This window comes from Blennius ocellaris, assembly GCF_963422515.1.
Source record: "Blennius ocellaris genome assembly, chromosome: 2".
Taxonomy (NCBI): domain Eukaryota; kingdom Metazoa; phylum Chordata; class Actinopteri; order Blenniiformes; family Blenniidae; genus Blennius; species Blennius ocellaris.
The window spans coordinates 23876394-23894074 of NC_137651.1; the positions used below are offsets into that span (position 1 = coordinate 23876394).

General features: G+C 45.3%; 2 protein-coding genes across 4 annotated transcripts in view; both read right to left on the bottom strand.

Moving 5' to 3' along the window:
• Positions 1–287, bottom strand: part of LOC308141652 (neurobeachin-like) — a gene marked incomplete at both ends in the record, with an annotated part of 240698 nt that extends 240411 nt beyond the window's left edge. The window contains 1 exon segment of the mRNA XM_080511859.1: positions 78–287. Coding sequence (XP_080367985.1) covers positions 78–287 — 210 coding nt within the window.
• Positions 288–2319: 2032 nt separating this feature from the next.
• Positions 2320–17681, bottom strand: part of stard13b (StAR related lipid transfer domain containing 13b) — a 36712-nt gene continuing 21350 nt past the window's right edge. For all 3 annotated transcript variants that reach the window (XM_080504974.1, XM_080504973.1, XM_080504975.1), the window contains exons 2-14: positions 15638–15709; positions 14299–14380; positions 11012–11075; positions 7440–8764; positions 7186–7356; positions 6941–7100; positions 6632–6830; positions 6336–6549; positions 5490–5604; positions 5146–5367; positions 3471–3688; positions 3209–3385; positions 2320–3130 (exon numbers count right to left, since the gene is read on the bottom strand). In XM_080504974.1, coding sequence (XP_080361100.1) covers positions 3013–3130; positions 3209–3385; positions 3471–3688; positions 5146–5367; positions 5490–5604; positions 6336–6549; positions 6632–6830; positions 6941–7100; positions 7186–7356; positions 7440–8764; positions 11012–11075; positions 14299–14380; positions 15638–15709 — 3137 coding nt within the window. In that variant the 3' untranslated portion in view covers positions 2320–3012. The remainder of the gene's footprint in view (positions 3131–3208; positions 3386–3470; positions 3689–5145; positions 5368–5489; positions 5605–6335; positions 6550–6631; positions 6831–6940; positions 7101–7185; positions 7357–7439; positions 8765–11011; positions 11076–14298; positions 14381–15637; positions 15710–17681) is intronic.

The window sequence follows — 17681 nt, forward strand, 5'->3', positions numbered from 1 at the left end:
GTAATAATAATAATAATAATCATAATAACAGTAATAATGATGATGCTGACGATGATGATGATATTAAGAAGACTCACCAGATTCAGCACCGTCTCCACAATGTCCCGGTTGGAAACCTCTCCGACTTGGATCAGTCCAACAAGGACAGCAAATTTCATCTTGATATTCCGGATTGGAAGCGACGGATTGATAATCCCAGCCGGGAAAAGCATCGTGTCACCGGCTGCCGCGTGTCGCCCGTGACCCGGAGGAGGCTGTCGGTCCGAGAGAGACAGCGAGCCCGGCATCGTCCCCGGTCCCGCTCCGCTCCGCTCCGCACACCGGGAGCGACTGATTAATCACCGCTATGGAGCTCCGACAGAGAGAGGAGGAGGAGGAAGAGGAGGAGGAGGAGGAAGAGGAGGAAAGAAGAGAGAAACACCAAGAAACAAACCTGAGTGTCAATTTAAATCCACTCCAGAGTTCCGCTGAGTCCGGAGAGCGGTCGGTTCTACCGGTTAGAGAGAGAGAGAGAGAGAGAGAGAGAGAGAGAGAGAGAGAGAGAGAGAGAGAGAGAGAGAGAGAGCGTGCGTGAGTGCGTGTCCCGTTGTCCCCGCCATGTTGCCGCCCCCTGCCTGCGGCTTTGCTCAACACGCCTGAGCTGCACCGAGCTGCTGCGGTGATGGAGCTCCAAGGCTGAGACGTATGACCCGGGAGAGGTACGACCCGGGAGGAGAGGTATGACACTGGAGGAGAGGTACGACCCAGGAGAGAGGTACGACCCGGGCGAGGTACGACCCTGGAGGAGAGGTACGACCCTGGGAGACAGGTACGACCCTGGAGGAGAGGTACGACCCAGGAGGAGAGGTACGACCCAGGAGAGAGGTACGACCCTGGAGGAGAGGTACGACCCGGGAGAGAGGTACGACACTGGAGGAAAGGTACGACCCAGGAGAGAGGTACGACCCATGAGGAGAGGTACGACCCTGGAGGAGAGGTACGACCCGGGAGAAAGGTACAACCCTGGAGGAGAGGTACTACCCGGGAGAGAGGTACGACCCGGGAGGAGAGGTACGACCCTGGAGGAGAGGTATGACCCGGGCGAGGTACGACCCGTGAGGAGAGGTGCGACCCCAGGAGAGAGGTACGACCCTGGAGGAGAGGTACGACCCAGGAGAGAGGTACGACCCTGGAGAAGAGGTATGACCCAGGAGAGAGGTACAACCCATGAGGAGAGGTATGACCCTGGAGGAGAGGTACGACCCGGGAGAGAGGTACGACACTGGAGGAGAGGTATGACCCAGGCGAGGTACGACCCGTGAGGAGAGGTACAACCCTGGAGAGAAGTATGACCCGGGAGAGAGGTACGACCCTGGAGAGAAGTGGGACCCGGGAGAGAGGTACGACCCTGGAGGAAAGGTATGACCCGGGAGAGAGGTACGACCCTGGAGAGAGGTACGACCCTGGAGGAAAGGTATGACCCGGGAGAGAGGTACGACCCTGGAGAGAGGTGTGTGTGTGTGTGTGTATATATATATATATATATATATATCATTTTAACATTTTAAAAGCTGAAAGCAACATTAGGATTCTGATTCAATGATTGTTGATTTTCGTGTAACGATCTGCTGCTGGATAAACTTTTTCTCTCTGAATGAGCCTTTTTTTTAACACTTTCATGGCTCCTAAACTACCAAAACATTGAAATGTAACGAATAATAACCATTATCAAGCTTTTTAATGTGTTCAAACCCACATTTCATTGAGAAACATCCAGAAAAGGTCAGCTTCATTATGTTTCTACATTTCCTGTTTTAAAACTTCACACCGACCTGAGTTGTAGTGGATCATAATGACCAGCAGGGGGCGGTCTAAGCCCAGAGCAAATAGGAAAGAGGAAATTCTGGTTTAATTGAATGCAAATCTTGACTTTTTAAAGGGTTATTTAATATGAAACCAAGTCAGTCTGAAGGTGTAAAAAAAAAAAAAAACACAAATTTGACAATTTAGAGTGGAAAACCACTAAAGAATAACAATTTAATGTCATATTTGCAAAAACAAAGCTCACTAGGTGTATGAATTTATTTTCTAATAGTACTTTCCATTTAAAAGCCACATTTAATCACATTAGTGCCGTTTTGATTTGATTATGGGAAGTTTAAAGCAGAAGCTGTCTTTGCTTCTCTCAATGTGTCGCACTATTTTACATTTCATGTGCTCAGCGTTTTGAAGGGACAGTTTTTAGTTTCGCAGGAAGTTACCAAATACGGTCTGAGGAGATGAAAGGCCGACACGTTTGACAATTTTCATTCTTTTTTTTATTTAGAAAATTATGCATTTTGTACCCGACAGTACCCCTAAAGCAGGCGTGATCAAGTCAAACCTTAAGTCGCTCCTTTTCACAACCAGCTGGGACGTTTCTGTTTTGTTTTTTTTAATAAAAATTACACTCATTGCAAAACAAATACCGAAGTGAAGTAAAACCAGCTTACATTTTTGTACCACATGTGTTACAGAGGAAGGGGTCGACAAACGGGAAACGAGATATATATATATATATATATATATATATATACACACATATATATATATATGTATATATGAAATTAACATACAAATTATTTAATCATTTCACATATTTACACTATGTACACACTTTGCATTTACAGTATATATATTTACAGGAATATATACAGACGCCGAGTGTACATTTGAATAATTATAGCTTTGAATCTGAAGAGAACACGCACGCTTCCCAGAAGCGTTTAAAAGCTTGAATGTCCTAGACATTGTAGAATGGAGTAACAATAATACATTATTATTATTAATAATAATAAAGATAATAACTTTAACATGGACGTTTAGCAACACAAAGGTCATTAAAATGTCAGGAGACATTGGCAGGATGATTAATTTCCCGTTGGATAATTATGTTCAGCACCGAGGAGACGTCCTCTTGTGTCGTTGTGCAAGTCGTTGTGTTTTTTTTTATTTTCTCCCCAACGGTTCTGGTTTCCCGTCTCGGAATCGTTTTCAGATCTTGGTCTCGGGACCGTCTGCGATCAGAGGCTGGAAGGAGTTTCGGATTCGAGCAGCTTCCGCAGCACAGAGGTGACCGAAGGCTTTGTTGTACCAGTCGGGAGTCCGTCCCCTGGAGACAAAAGCACGTCTTAAACAAGGCCACAACCGGAGAACGAGGAATCGTATATATTTGGGACGCGGGACGTACTTTAGGTCCACCCTGCAGATGTGAGTGAGTCTGGACTTCCCCGAGCCGCACGGCTCCAGCAGGTAGTTGGACTCCAGGACGATGGCTCGGACCCCCCCGGCGGGACAAGCGTCCTCGTGCTCTATGGAGACGGACACCAGGGAGCAGGCTCCTTTGGGCAGGTCCGTCCTCCACGACCTGTGGGGGGGGGAACGAGGACGGGGGACGCTTGAGAGGCCGGCGCTCAAATCGAAAACCCCGACGACGACGACTCCCTACCGACCTGAGGACGACGAAGTCCCTGCTGGGGTGGGGGGGCATGCGGTTGAGGACGTACTGGAACACCTCCGTCTGCTTGTCCAGAGTCTCGCACACTTTCCACTGCAGCAGGTCCATGTCCCACAGGTGGCGCTCTCGCAGCACGCGGTTCAACACCACCGACGGCGGCGCCTCCACCTCCACGCTTGCCCTCCACCGCCTCAGAGGGTTTCCGTCTCCCACCTGGGAGGGGGGGGGGGGGGGGACAAGTAAAAAAATATATACTTTACTGTTTCTTTTAAGCACTTCTGCTTTAAACTTCTCAGAATACCAGACATGAATACTTCTCTGATGCGTTCAGCAGTAATACTGCACCGCTAAACATAAACACTGATCAGGATCCGAGAATCACGTGACAAGTTGAATTCTTATCCTCATGTGAACTTCATCCCTTTTTTTGATTCGTACCACATGACCTTACGTAACCTTACACGATGTTAGATGACCTTACATGACGTTTGGCACTCAAAAGATGCAGAAAATGTTCAGAAATCTAGTGAGAGTAGTAAAAGTTTACTAAAAGGTTCTATATCTTTTCAGTCAAATAAAAGAGATATAGAAAAGCTGGTTGTAGTGGAGTTGATTTAATGTTGCTTAAGTTTTCCAAAAGCTGCCAATAACGTCACTGGGTTCAACATTTCCAACCTTCTATTTAACCTTGAGCTGCAATAACCAAGATAATCTGCCCTTGTTGTATCTCATTCTTGCTCTATTCTTCCTAAACAGTGACGACAAATGACGATTTGTTTTTATTACATGTGCAGCTTCAGATAAATCACTCTGGATCTTTCTTTCAGCTTCTATCCACAATAAAGGAAAACACAGCGAACCTGATGGCTGGCGATCATCATCATCCTCTACACACAGAATAAGATCATATCCTCGAACCAGTAGATCTAACAATATCCACTAAAACATCAATCGAGGCGTAAATTGTGGATGGAAAATGTGCACAAGCACCAGTGTGACCACAGGCTGTTTTTTTGTTTGTTTTTTTAAGCATAACATTACAGCCGCAGGAGCAAAACTGCACAGGACTGCTTCTTTGGCCCCGTTATTGATTATTGAGGTTTGGTATGCAGCTCGTCTGACTCCCATCCTCCAGCACATTGAGGAGATATTGTAAAGAATACATTGACAGACTTCCATCAGCAGCACCGACGGCTGATTGTCTCTGTGACCCGTTGCATGAAGGCAACAATCCAAGCCTCTTTCAGCCTACAAACAAACTGATCTGAGGTCAGTTTGCGCAGTTTTCTTCCCAGAATTTGCACCATATTTATGAATTGAGTAAAATCTCTGCAGTGTTACAACTGTGACTCGGTTGGAGTGGTCGTCTCTCAATTGGAAGCGTTGCCTGTTCCATTCCCCCCTGTCCCGCATGTTGACGTGTCCTCGAGCAAGGCACTGAACTCCAAACTGCCCTAAGTGACACCTATCCTTCCTATGATCCTATTTACAGTTTTAACTTGGGGAATTTCAATTGTGCCTCTCGTCCTGTTTTAAGAAAATAACTCATTACTCGCAGAAGGATTCCTCCGGTTAAGTAGAGGCTCGATAAAAGAAAAAAAACTTGTAATATTGATGTTGTAGGACTTCCTAAAATGTCCCTTAGTTTTCAGAGTGACAGAAACACGGACCTTCTTGTAGTGGAGCTCGGTGTTGTCAGAGCTGCTGCACGACACCCAGTATTTGGACTTCTCCCGGGCCTCCCTCAGCAGGTGCTGAAGCCTCCCGTCCATGTGCGTCCGGCACGTCCCGTCGTCCTCCTCCAGCTGCCGGCACAGCTCGTGGATCGTCGGTGCGTGCAAATCGGCCTCCACGTACGAGTTCCGCGACTGAGTGACCATCTCGTGAGGGATCTGACGGGCGGACGGACGGGACGTGGTGAGAGCCCCGAATACCAACAGGTTGCCCGTTTCACGTCGGCGTCGAATTCCATTTGCGTTTTATTCATTTACTTATGTATTTATTTAGTTTGTACCTCAAAGAGGCGATTGCACTCGATGATCATATGAGCGAGTCCTTGTGTTGCTGCCAAGTTCTCGTTCAGATCCTTCTGGTCCGGTCTGCCAGTGGAATACTTCTTCTGCATCGCCCTGGAAGTCGGGGGGAGGGAGAGAGAGAGGGAGAGAGAGAGAGAGAGAGACAGAGAGGTTATTAGGGCAGCAGAGTTGTCAGATCAGCATCTCCGCTAAAAGAAGCTCCTCTTCCTCTCTGCAGGAGTCGCCTTTGATCCCATGAGCAACAATTCCACCCTGGTTAAATTACAGTGCCTTGCTTTGTTTGTACGCAGCGTGATCTCATCAAACGTGAAGCCCTGAAAACAGCGTCACATCCTTTTTAAAAGTGACCCGATGGGAGAATCTATTGCACCCGCCGAGAGCAGACAGATGTCTGCAGCCCACTTTAAATTTCTCTTCAGGCCCCGTTTACAACGTTTCAAGCGAAAATGCCGAGTTTTTTTTTGAGGGGTGGTTTGGAAAAATTATAGAAACTATTTAATTTTACATGGACATGTCAGAAATGCTGAAAACAAAGCACCATAGTTATCGTGTTGGACCACTGGTGGGTGCTATAGGTTTTCAAAAAGTTTGAGTTTTCAGTGTCGCCAAGCACTGTTGTCATGTAAACAGAAAAAACTCAACAAAGGTTTTGCCCTTTCACTTGAAGACGTCCCTGAATGGAGTCAGAGGTGGTGATAATTATACAGGAGTTAACGGATCGCATGCATGCGCCATTATTTTTTAAAGCAAGAAGCAGAAGAAGAAGAAGAAGAAGAAGAAGAAGAAGAAGAAGCAGCCAGCGTGGCTGCGGCTCCTCCAACTACCTCGGAGACAGATTGTCCTTCTTCAGGATGTTGAGGTGGAAGAGGGAGGGCGCCAGACACACGGCGATGTTCATGGGCGTCATCTGGTTCTCCTCCACCGAGGAAGTGACATCGCTGAGGAAGCAGAGCAGCGTCTGCAGCACCTCGCGGTTTTCATCCGACATCAGCATGATGGCAGCCTGCACCGCCTGCAGCCTCTGGTCCTTTGGCACGTCTGGACACGTAAAAAAAGACGACGACTGTTAACGTCGAGAGAAGAAGAAGAAGAAGAAGACGCGCAATGAGTTTGTACTCACACTGGTAGATGTGGAGGAAGGTCTCCCCCAGCTTGCTGGTGAGCAGCGGTTCAGGCAAGTCCCGGAAGAACTGCTTCACCATGTCGGCCACGTCGTACGCCGACTGATCCTCGTAGTTCACGTCATCGGGGGAACCTTCGTTCATCTGCCTCAGCGCCTGGATCCGAGATTTCACGCCCGATTTGCGAAAGAGCCCCACCTGGATGGAAAAAAAAACACAAGCGACCAGACGTCAGATCGAGACTTCCGATCACGCCGTTCAAGACGAAATCGATCTGCTTATCTGATCGCCGTCGTGTGGAAACCGACCTGGTCGAGACACTGGCTCCTCAGGTATCGCAGTGCCTGCTGCAGGCCGAGGGGTAGCGGCTGTCCCGAACGCTGCACGTGTACAATGAGCGGAACGCCAAACACGTTCTTATCCTTATAGTCCGGTACCTTCATTCTCTTCATGAACTTGGGCACAGACCTGAGACACAAGAGCAGAACATTAATGAAAACGAGCTGTCGGGGCTGAACTGGAGAGCTTGAAGCCGATGGTTACTGCGACTCACCAGGTCCAGCCGTGTTTGTTAGACATGGAGTACTTCTCCATGACTGCAGTGAGCCGCAGTAAAGAAAACTTCTGTAACAAGCTGAGCTGTCCCGCCGACTGGTTTGTGATCTGCAGGGACGCCACCGAGCGGCTGAGGCGATTTGATATCTGGAAGCTGGGCCAGCGTAACCTGAAGCAGAGAGTTACAGGTTGAAGGATGACCTTTCTTTTTTTATTCTCAAGCACCCGATGATGTGATTCAGCGCCTCACACCTGTTGGGCCTCGTCAGCGAGGCGCCGACGCCCGAGTCCCTCCGTTCCCCGAGTCTGGTGGACTCGGCCTCGGCCGGCGAGCCCCGGTCATGCTCTCCGTCGCCCGGCGAGGTCTGGCTCTCGAAGTCCAGCGTGATCTGACTGGACGACTGCAGGCCGACGTCGCCGTCCGTCCGCGCCGGTGGAACCTCTCCTCCGGGCAACACGTTTTGCGACCAGCGGTCCACGATCTGCTGGAGCCCGTTGACGTGCAGCAGGATGTCGTCCAGGTGGGGGAACAGGTCTTCTTTCTCCAGGTCTATCAGGTCCCCCGTGCTGGCGTACAGGTGCGACCCGGGGACGTTGTCGTAGACGCTGACGCGGCTTCCTCTGGAGCAGCACTGAGTGGCAGGCCGGCTCCCCTTCGGACAGGAAATAATGACGGGGGCGTCCAGGTGCGTACCGCCGGTGTGCCAGCTGATGGAGGCTCCGCCGGTCGGGGACAGGCTCTCTATGGACAGCGCTTTTGGGAACGTTCCAGGCTTGTGGTCTTTGGGAATGTGGACCACCAGGTCTTCATAAGAGCAGAACTCATTTCGGCGGTTTTGCTCGGCGACGTTATTCATCTGCGCGCTGGAGAAGATGTCGACGTCCTCCAAATACATGCCGCTGCGCTTGTGGTCGGCCCGGTGGGGTTTGCGCTCCTTCATGCTGGGCGTGCTGACGGTGCTGCCGCCGGAGTGGCTGCTGCCTTCGCTGCCACACCGCGACGGCCGGACTCCGTCGGACGTCCCTCCGTCTCCGTTCACGATGTCCACGCAGCGCAACGTCTTCAGCGCCCGGGCCTCCTGCTGCAGCACCGGAGAGCCAACGACCAACACCTTCCGGCTCCTTCCCAGGGTTCCTCTGGAGCTCAGGGTCTCCATGCGCTTCAGGAAGTCTTTGGCCCGGATGCGGCCCGTCTTGCCGTGCTTCCCCAGTGGCGAGCCGTACCCGGAGAAGTCTTTGGGGACGCGAGGCATGGCGAGAGACGTGGAGTCTGGCATCGCAGCAGAGTCCGAGCAGGTCCGGTGAGAGCCGTCCGAGTCCTCGGCGAGGGCTTTGTGGCCACTGCCTCCGCTGCTCTCGCTGTGCAGGGATGACACCTCCGGCTCACTCAGGTCGGTCAGGACGCTCTCGCTGCTGGTGGTGGCCCTCAGAGGGACGCCGTCCCTGGAGCCATGAGCCTCGCGGTGGTTCCCCAGCAGACAGTCGATGTCTTGCAGTCTGGACCAACGCCGGCTGCTCCACTCAAAGGTCCATTTGTCACTGATGGCAAACAGGTCTTCTTCATCAGAGTCTTCACTCTGTGGAAAGACGAGTCCCACCAATTACACAGTGTTTATACTTTGGTTCTACTCTATCCACCTGGATAATGAAAATCCACCAACATAACTTTTTACATAAAAACACTTGGAGTTCCTTTAATAATCAAGATATCGCAATGAAACTTTCAGGGAAGGCGTGTCTCTTTATACTCTTCAATCTGAAGGAATAATAATCTATATTTTAATATTTTCTTGGTCTGAAATATATTTGATAGTATTAAGAATGGAGCTGCCACACCCTACTACCATACAACTACATACTACCTACTGCCACACCTTATTTATTGCATTGCTCACTTTTTATCCATATACATGTTCTTTTCAAATAACATGGTAAATGTGTGTTATGTATTTTTATTGTATTGGTAAATAAATCAAATCCTGTCTCTCCTCCTCCTCCTCTTCCGTCAACTTTTTTTTCTGAACCATAAAATGTTACGAAACTTCGCGATTAGAAAGTCAAAATAAATGTGTTGAATTCGAATGAGTTCTTAATATGTTCTGGAGACGATCTGAATGTTGATGGGAGTGAAAAATCTCTGACAGTGGAACGGGAAGTTTGTGATCCGAGCCTCGTGCTGCCATCAAGTCTGCAGCGAATGCATTAACTTCCTGTCTGATGTCCATTTGTTTGTTTGCCTGTCGCTGTCCACCAACACTGACAAGAACCAGAGAGAATCTAATTCCGCCCGAGTCTCAATCTGTGGGTTTCTTACTGTTAAAATGGAGTTTTTCTTTTCCTCTGTTATCGGAATAGTGTGTTTTTCCCCCTGTTAAAGTGCGTTAAGATGAATAAATACTGAAAGGATTCAAGGAATGCAAGGAATTAATGACCGCTACATGAACATATAACTTAAATGAGCCTAAGCTTTGGAATCCATGTCTTCAAACTGCCAGATTTATCACAAGGTAAAGAGAAAATATCACAAAAATCCATTTGCAGACAATTGAGTGACAAAAACAACCAGGAACCTTTGTATATTTTTTTTTCCCTCTACAAACCATTTATCTCTGTTTTCAGCAGTCAGTCAGTGCAACATAAATAACATAACACAGACCACAGTTAAGAGGAAAAACCTGCAGAATGCATTTGCTCTCAATTCACAACAGTTATGCAATCAGCCGGCGGTGAAAATAACAGAAAACGTCCCCTCAGAGCTGAAGACGTTTCTATAAATAGACGGAGGAAGGAAAGAAATCATTAATATGTGCCAGCAGGCCACATTCCAACGCGAGAACAAATCACAGGTAATAATAGACATGAATACAACAATGGTGCGATCTTAAATAAGGTAGAATGTAGGTTAACAGGACATGGCCGGGATATATTTTGAGTGTTTGCAGGAAGCGCACGCAGAACTTAAGGCAGGTCTGCTGGGTGAATACAATGGCTGTGACTTTTAGCTTCATCTTATTTTCTTATTTTCCAAATGACAAACGTGCCGTTTGTGGCGTGAAGACCTGAAATGAAATGAAGTTTTATTTTGGTTGTTTACATTCAACAATTTCCTATTCCCTTCAAGAACACGACCATAAAAAAGGGTTTGGGCAGAAGAAATGCTTTTTTTTTTTTCAGCACCACCCTGTACATCACATCAACTCAACAATAATTCCTATATAACCATTTGGAAATGTTTTTTCAATCAAGAAAACGTGCTGTTCAGACTATTCACATAACCGATATGTATTAATTACATCACATTTTTATATTTTCACAGAGAATGGATTAACTTAAATTGATCACTAAGATCGTTCCATAATTTCACTCGAACAAATGAAACACACTTTTATTTGACGCTGGTTCTTATTTTGCTTACTACAAACCGAAGCAAACCTCTTAAAGTATAATGTCCTCTTAATTTGAAGGATTGGATGCGCATGGTAAGGTTTTTTTTTTTAAATCTTTTTTAAGTTTAGTGTTACAGGTTTTCTCATGGGATCCAAAAAAATCATACATTTTGTTTTCTGTTCATTGAAAGATAACTTATTCTGATCAAACCATTAAAAAAAAAAAAAAAAAAAGAGCGAGAGATTCAGCTCAACTTCCACTTTCGAAATGAACTGCTTCAGGTCCTGTCCTGAGCAGAATAAGTTTAAGAACAAAAATAAGAACAAAAGATATGTAAATTGATTGTAGATTGTTCAAATCTCTACCGAGCTTGGAAATTATTTAGGTCTGCCTTCATGTGTATAATTATTTATAAGCCTGAAAGAAGTAACACTTACTTTCTTCTTTGGAAGATTCACGTCAAGTTTCATAGAAGCACACTTGTTCAAAGTGTTGAGTCGCCTTGAAAGAAAAAAGAAAAACAGTCCAAGGTTAAAAACGAAGAGGCACAAAAAAAAAAAGAAAAAAAAGTGGCCTCCTAATGAGGAGACTAGAAATAGATCCGCTTCTGTTTGCTGCTATAAGTGTTAATCTGATCAGCTTCTGTTCTGGATGCACAAGCAGCCCCACTGGGACTCTATCCACGTCGTAATGTCCTCAACCTAATGAGCAGCAGTAATCGTCTCTGGTCTCTCTGGTCTCTCTCTCTCTGGGTTGAGATGGAAGCGCTTGTGGCTCCGTGGTCCATCTGCTGTTTGAAGAAAGGTGAAGCTAAGGTCAGGCACGTCTAATTCCACTCTGTTTCACTGGAAAACAACCATCATAACACGGCCGTGTCCTGCTGGACCAGTCCAGAGTCCAGAGACAGAGACGGAGACAGAGTTCCTCCAGCCAAGTACAGAAAGTACATGACAGGGATCAGCTGAGCCAAACCACAAGCCAGGATTCCCATTATGTGAGTTTGAGGGTTTTTTTCTCTCTCTCCATAATCATACATTTGTGGTTAATTGATGAATTTGAACTGAGGTGAGTGACAGTCGGTCTCCATTTATCCCCGTGATGGACAGACGAGCTGCACACGATGAAGCCCGTCTTCAGTAACAGACAGCCGGGGTCGACTCTCAGACCACATTTCGAGGGAAATGCAGAAGACGAATGGAAAACACCAGAAACGTGTCTCCCTTGTCGCCAGAAGATCAAATCCTTTCCAGTCCAGTAGATTCATTAAATCATGATTGATCATCTGGAACTTGAATATAGCCTCTATTTTTAAACGCATGAGCAAAGTGACTGTAGTTTTCCACCCCCCCCCAAAAAAAAATACTGCAGTTAACAATATTCTTACATTTTATCTTTTCAGAAAAAAAGTCAAAAACATAAAGAGAGCCTTCTAAAGAATCAAAACTAACTGAAATACTTTGTAGACTAAAGAGAAATGTACATCTTTCTCCATTATGATTACAATTATTTACATTTTATAGCTGTAGATCAGCAGTGTCAAACAAAAAAACAGACGACCAGATCTTCCAATCCGGCTGTGAAACCAGCAGGAAAATGCCACAAAAGTCCAAAGAAAATATTTAGATTTTTAGAGTAGCAGACAGTGAGACCCCAGCTGAGATATCAGTGGTGCTGAAACGAAAGAGAACGAACCCGTTGCCATCAAACCAGCCTCTAAGCCGCGCTGTCAGCTTGGGTTTGTAAAAACATACTTAATGCCACAGCTATAGACGTTTTTTTACGATACTTCACTGTATTTTCCACCACAAGTTTTCATTAAAATTGGTTTTATTTGATTATTTTTTTATTTTATTGTTAGGATTATTTTTGTTTTATCTGATTGCTTTTGTTTCTTTATTTTTTATTTTTATTTTTTTTGTAGTTTTTAATTTTTCTCATAATTTGTCTGTGTGTTCATATATACATACATGTATCCATGTATGTATATAAGCGTGTGTATGTATATATAAACTGAGTTTGCCACCCTCCCTGTAGAGTGAGTGCAAACAGCGCCATCACTCCTGTATGGAAAAGCTCCAATTCTCACTTTTATTTGGCGTTTTTCCTCTCATAACTGGAGTTACGACCACGAGGAGCACAGTGTTACAAACCTCTGGGAAACTGTGAGAAAGATTTATAGGAAGCCTAATTAGGCTGTGAGAAGAGACTTTGTCATCAGAGCTGACGGGAAATAAACATATATACTGGCGTTAAAAACTCTACAGCGGGAAAAGGTTGACGGCACAATGGATGAAATGCACTCTGGCTCCGGTTCAGTGGCGAGATGATGAGCAACTTTAACAGTTCCACACGCTGCCAACGGTGTTTCTTGGGCCGATTCGCAGCATCGTTCAGGTTCTGACTTCCCCACACGAGAGGGGGTTAGTAAAACAAGATGTTCCCGTGATTGTTTCTGGAGATAACAGGACATGACTGAACGGCAGGGCTTTGGGGGGGGGGGAAAAAAAAAAATGGTTGCTTAAAAGAGTCAGGGGATCAGCTGTATGAAATATCTCCAGAAAGACACCCGACGTCTGCAGGGTGTTGTTGTTTTTTTTTTGTGTGTGGTGGCGTCACTAACTGTAAAGGCATCCTCCATGTTGCCATGGCGATGCTGGGAAGTCATGGACAACAACAAAAAAAAATAAAAGTCAGGTTGGAGGTGGAACTGTCTGCGATTGTTTTTTCCACTCTGGAATTCAGATGAGTTGCTTTAGGGCCTGTTTGGAGTCGCGGTACACTGAGCGGCGTGAGGCTCCCCTCACAGGACGGTCGTCATGGTTACCGCGGTAAGCTTAAGTGCCATTTTTCATGCCGGACAGAGGAGGGAAAAAAAAAAAAAAGTACACGTGCCATCTTGCCACGCAGATGTGGAAACACCAGCGAGCTGGTTAATGTCTTATAAGGAAATACTCCTCCGCCCCGTCACATTAGAGGAGGATTCAAATCCAATTGCAAATTATTTCAGGGATTGGGGAAAAACTGAAGACCTACAAGCGGGACAAATATAGGAAAAAAAACCTCAAGAAAACTATATAAAATACATAAAATTAGTAGTTATATACATCATAGAACAAGCATACAATGTTCTTGTTTAAAATTTCCATTCATAGAGCACCTACAATTAGTGAAAATAGGCATGCAAGTGAATTTCAGAATAAGATTATGATTTTATCATTTTATTTCGCGTCTCTTTTTCATCCTTTGTTTTTTCAGTCACTGAAACCCAGTGCTGCTCGAATATGGAAAACAAATCATAATCAGGATTATTTACACAATTATGTCTTTGAATTTGGAACAGCATTTATTGAACATGTTTAAAAAAGACTCTGCTGTTAAATATATACAAATATTTTTTATTGTAGTAGTACAAAATAAACTTTTGTACTGCACTCAATCTTTTGAAAACAATAAATAAATAAAATGCAATAAGAGATAGATATACGTCAATAAATCCAACATAAATAAACTCCAAACTGTAGTGTCTGAACTGAAACGTTCACAGTGAACTTCTAGAGCGGTACTCCACGGCCTGGACTGGAACCTGGACACTCCATGCTGGAGGTAAAGTCCCAACCTGAAGCACCACCACCATCCAAACAACCTCATACTGCACACAAGCTGGTGTGCAGAGTCACACACGGGGTCTCGTGTATTTTTATTTCATTTGTGGTTTTGCACACACCTGCAGAGCGGTTCCACCAGGTCTTTGTCCAGAAAGTCATGATCTCTTTTCACAGGAGTGATGTCGATAGGGAACTGGGAGTCTGACGAGGACAGCAAGAGAAAAAAATAAATGAATTGACATTTCAAACACTTGTTAGCATTTTACAAATAGAAATGGAGAAGTGACCAAAAATCTACATGTTTTCATGTGAAAGATTAAAACCCTTTAAAGGACATGCACAGCAATATTTGACAATTTCCATTTTACAGCCTGTAAAAGGATGTTAAACACTGAAAAGTGTCACTTATGTCCAAAACAATCCAGACATTTCTGCAAAACATCGAGAACACACTCTTCAAAACCAGATATCCTATTATATATTACATATAAAGAGAAGATCAATTTAAAAAAAAAAAATTTTTTTAAACATTGAGCATATGTTTATACCAGTTTTCTATGTTCAGGTGCATTATTTGATACATTTTTCATTTACATTTCTACGATTGTCCTGCATTTTTAACGATCAGCTTGGAAGAAAACTGAAGAAAAGGTCACGATTATGAGCTAAATGGTTCACGTGCACATGAAAAGGTATGGAAACACACCGCCACGCTTCATGGGAACGGACGGAATTCAGAATTGTGCAGCATTACGTCTTCCTCTTACGTAACAGAGCAGACAGAATCCAGACCCTCTGAAATCCACATTCCTCTGCATTCACGTTAACTTTTTTATGACAAACAGAAGCTACTGTGAGGATTGAAGACTTTCAGCAGGACTCCGCCTGTTCTCTCGGAGATGTTCAGATTCGTTTTTCCAAATACGATTAATGCTTTTTTAATCACAGTATTTCAACAGCATTAATTGTCGGAATTCTGTTTGTAATCTGGAGCTTGAACACAGATTAAACTTTTTAAAAACAGCTGCTTGTTTTGTGGCGTTCGGGGATTCAAATAGAGCCTCTCATCCAGACCAGTCGTGTAAATGTGGCTCAGTCTGCAGCCAATGAATGCACACTGTCATTTACGGTTTCATCCCAGATAGACGATACACCGATAGACGATTCCCAGTTAGACAGAAGTGGGGTTTTTTTTCTCCCAGATAGGAGAGTCTATCTGGGAAAAATAAACACTGTTGTCTAACTGGGAATCGTCTATCTGGTATGACATGGTTGAGGTACCCACCAGCTCAGAAAGGCTTCATTCAAGCTGGAACAGCAGCTTGTTTAAAGATAAAGATGGTATTTTTCAGTTTTTCATAGACTCCTTTATTGGTGAACGACTTCATTAATCTGTATCTTTTAAGTAAACAGCGCCCCCCCCCTCTGTGATGAGTGTGTGGTGAGAGTTTTTATTACCTTCAAAGAGCTGAGCATACTGGGGAAATCCTGCCGCCCGCAGCCAGTCACACGCCTCCTTCGCCTCGATCTCTGAAATACAAGAAATTGTGTGCTTTAAATAGAAAGATCAAAAGAGAAACTCTCGCCGAGATTAAACAGTTTGACTTTCATGTTGACAAATCCACAAGTACATCAAGGCGAACGAGACCCCGCAAGACTCGAGCCGGCCTGCGTCTGGTAATCCAGAAGCGAGAGCAGAACAGGGGAGGCAACAAACTACAATGAGGACGTGACCCAGTTCAAGCTGAAAGCAGAGCAAAACTCTCACAGGGTCCAAGCCGGTGAAAGTCTCTGTGCCCCCCCCCCCCACTGTGAGGATCACCCAGTGGTCCGGCTGGCCTGCGGAGTGAGCCGTCTGCAGAGAGGATGCAGGAGGCTGGCGCTCGTCCATTAATGCTAATCGAGTCGGTGCCGTTTGCCACCCCTGTGACGTCTGACACGGCGGTGCCACAACACGCAGGCTGCTTCTGCGTTCGCACAGGAAACGTAGGATTATCGCCGAGGGGTTCGACAAATGAATGCAAAGAAACTGACTTGATAAGAGGAGGTCACCGAACAAAACACCGGAGTGTAAGACGGAGGTTTAAATTATTACGGCTGAAGAAATCAATTTGTCATAGCAGAGCTGCTCGAGCGATTTAAAAACAACAATTATAACGCAATTGTTAAAGACATGACGTGGAAAAGACGAAAGTTTAGCAAACAAAAAAGAAAGTCTTTAAATGTCACCCAGAGTGGAACCAAAGTTTTGAAAATGGGACCAAAACAGCGTGATGACGTGACTGAGGAAACATTGACACGACAACATTTCGATCTTTCTCTATTCATGTAAAGAAAAAAGATTTTTTTTTAAAAGAGCAGTCGGGGTGGAACAACAAGGTTTTTTCTTTACGTGTGCACAAATCCACACCAACACCTGACCTGGACGTTTTCACATAGCCTGAATAAATAAATCAATATATATATAAATAAATACATTAAAATAAATGTTGTTGTGGTCTGGGGTATCAAAGTTCAACCAGAGATTGACCCATCTTAAAGCTGAAGGAGTCGATAAACTCAGTTAAACCGGGACAAAGACACTAATAAGGCTTTAGCGCTGCTCCAGCCTGGATTAACTCTGCAGTGGATATAAACACAGTGACTGGAGAGAAATACTGCAGCAGAAACTTCCTTCTTCTCTGCGACCATTTGACCTGTCCAGCATGTGAAATGTGAAATACATTCAACACCTTTAGACTAGTAAATAGTCCGTTTTCAGACTCACAATCGACAAATATCACTGAGTTATTGAGAATCACAGCACGATGTGATGATTAACATGAATTAACTGCTATACAATTGTACTAAAAAAACACACACACACACAAATCTCACCACTTCCTTTGAAGAACGTGTCTTTGACAATGTCCTCAACGCCGTCATTAGTTTAACAAGTTTAACAAGCAGCAAGTTATTGCGGCAGCATTACCGTCTAATCCGAGACGAGTTAATCTGAGCACACAGGCAGAAAAAAACTAAACAGCAGCTCTACCGTCACACATCTGTCGGGTCTCAGTTCCTGCCCCGGTCTGCGAGCGGTAACATGAACCCGGGTCATCCATCAGACAAATACTGCGTAATTACAGCGAACACATCCTCGCCAACGAAGATAGCAGCTATCAGCGGGGTTTTACATTTTCTCCTCTCCTTTACCGTGACTCACCCGTGCCGCTTCACTTCTGTGTCCCAAATCAATGAAAAGTGACTTTGGTCTTCAGGCTGACTAGAATAAATATTAACAACTCCCCGCGTCCTTGGGTGACAAAAAAAAACAAAACGGTCCAGTGTTTACTACCTCGGGCCTGCAGTTAAGTCAACATGCTGCTCCGTTCCCACCTGTATCAGCAGGGGGGCTTGCAGGCTTTCTGCTCAGCCAGGCTTCCCCCTCCCGGGCGGATAAAATCTGGCCTGTGTTATCCAACGGCAGCCCAGCAGTGAGACGCTGCCAGGGTCCCTCCGG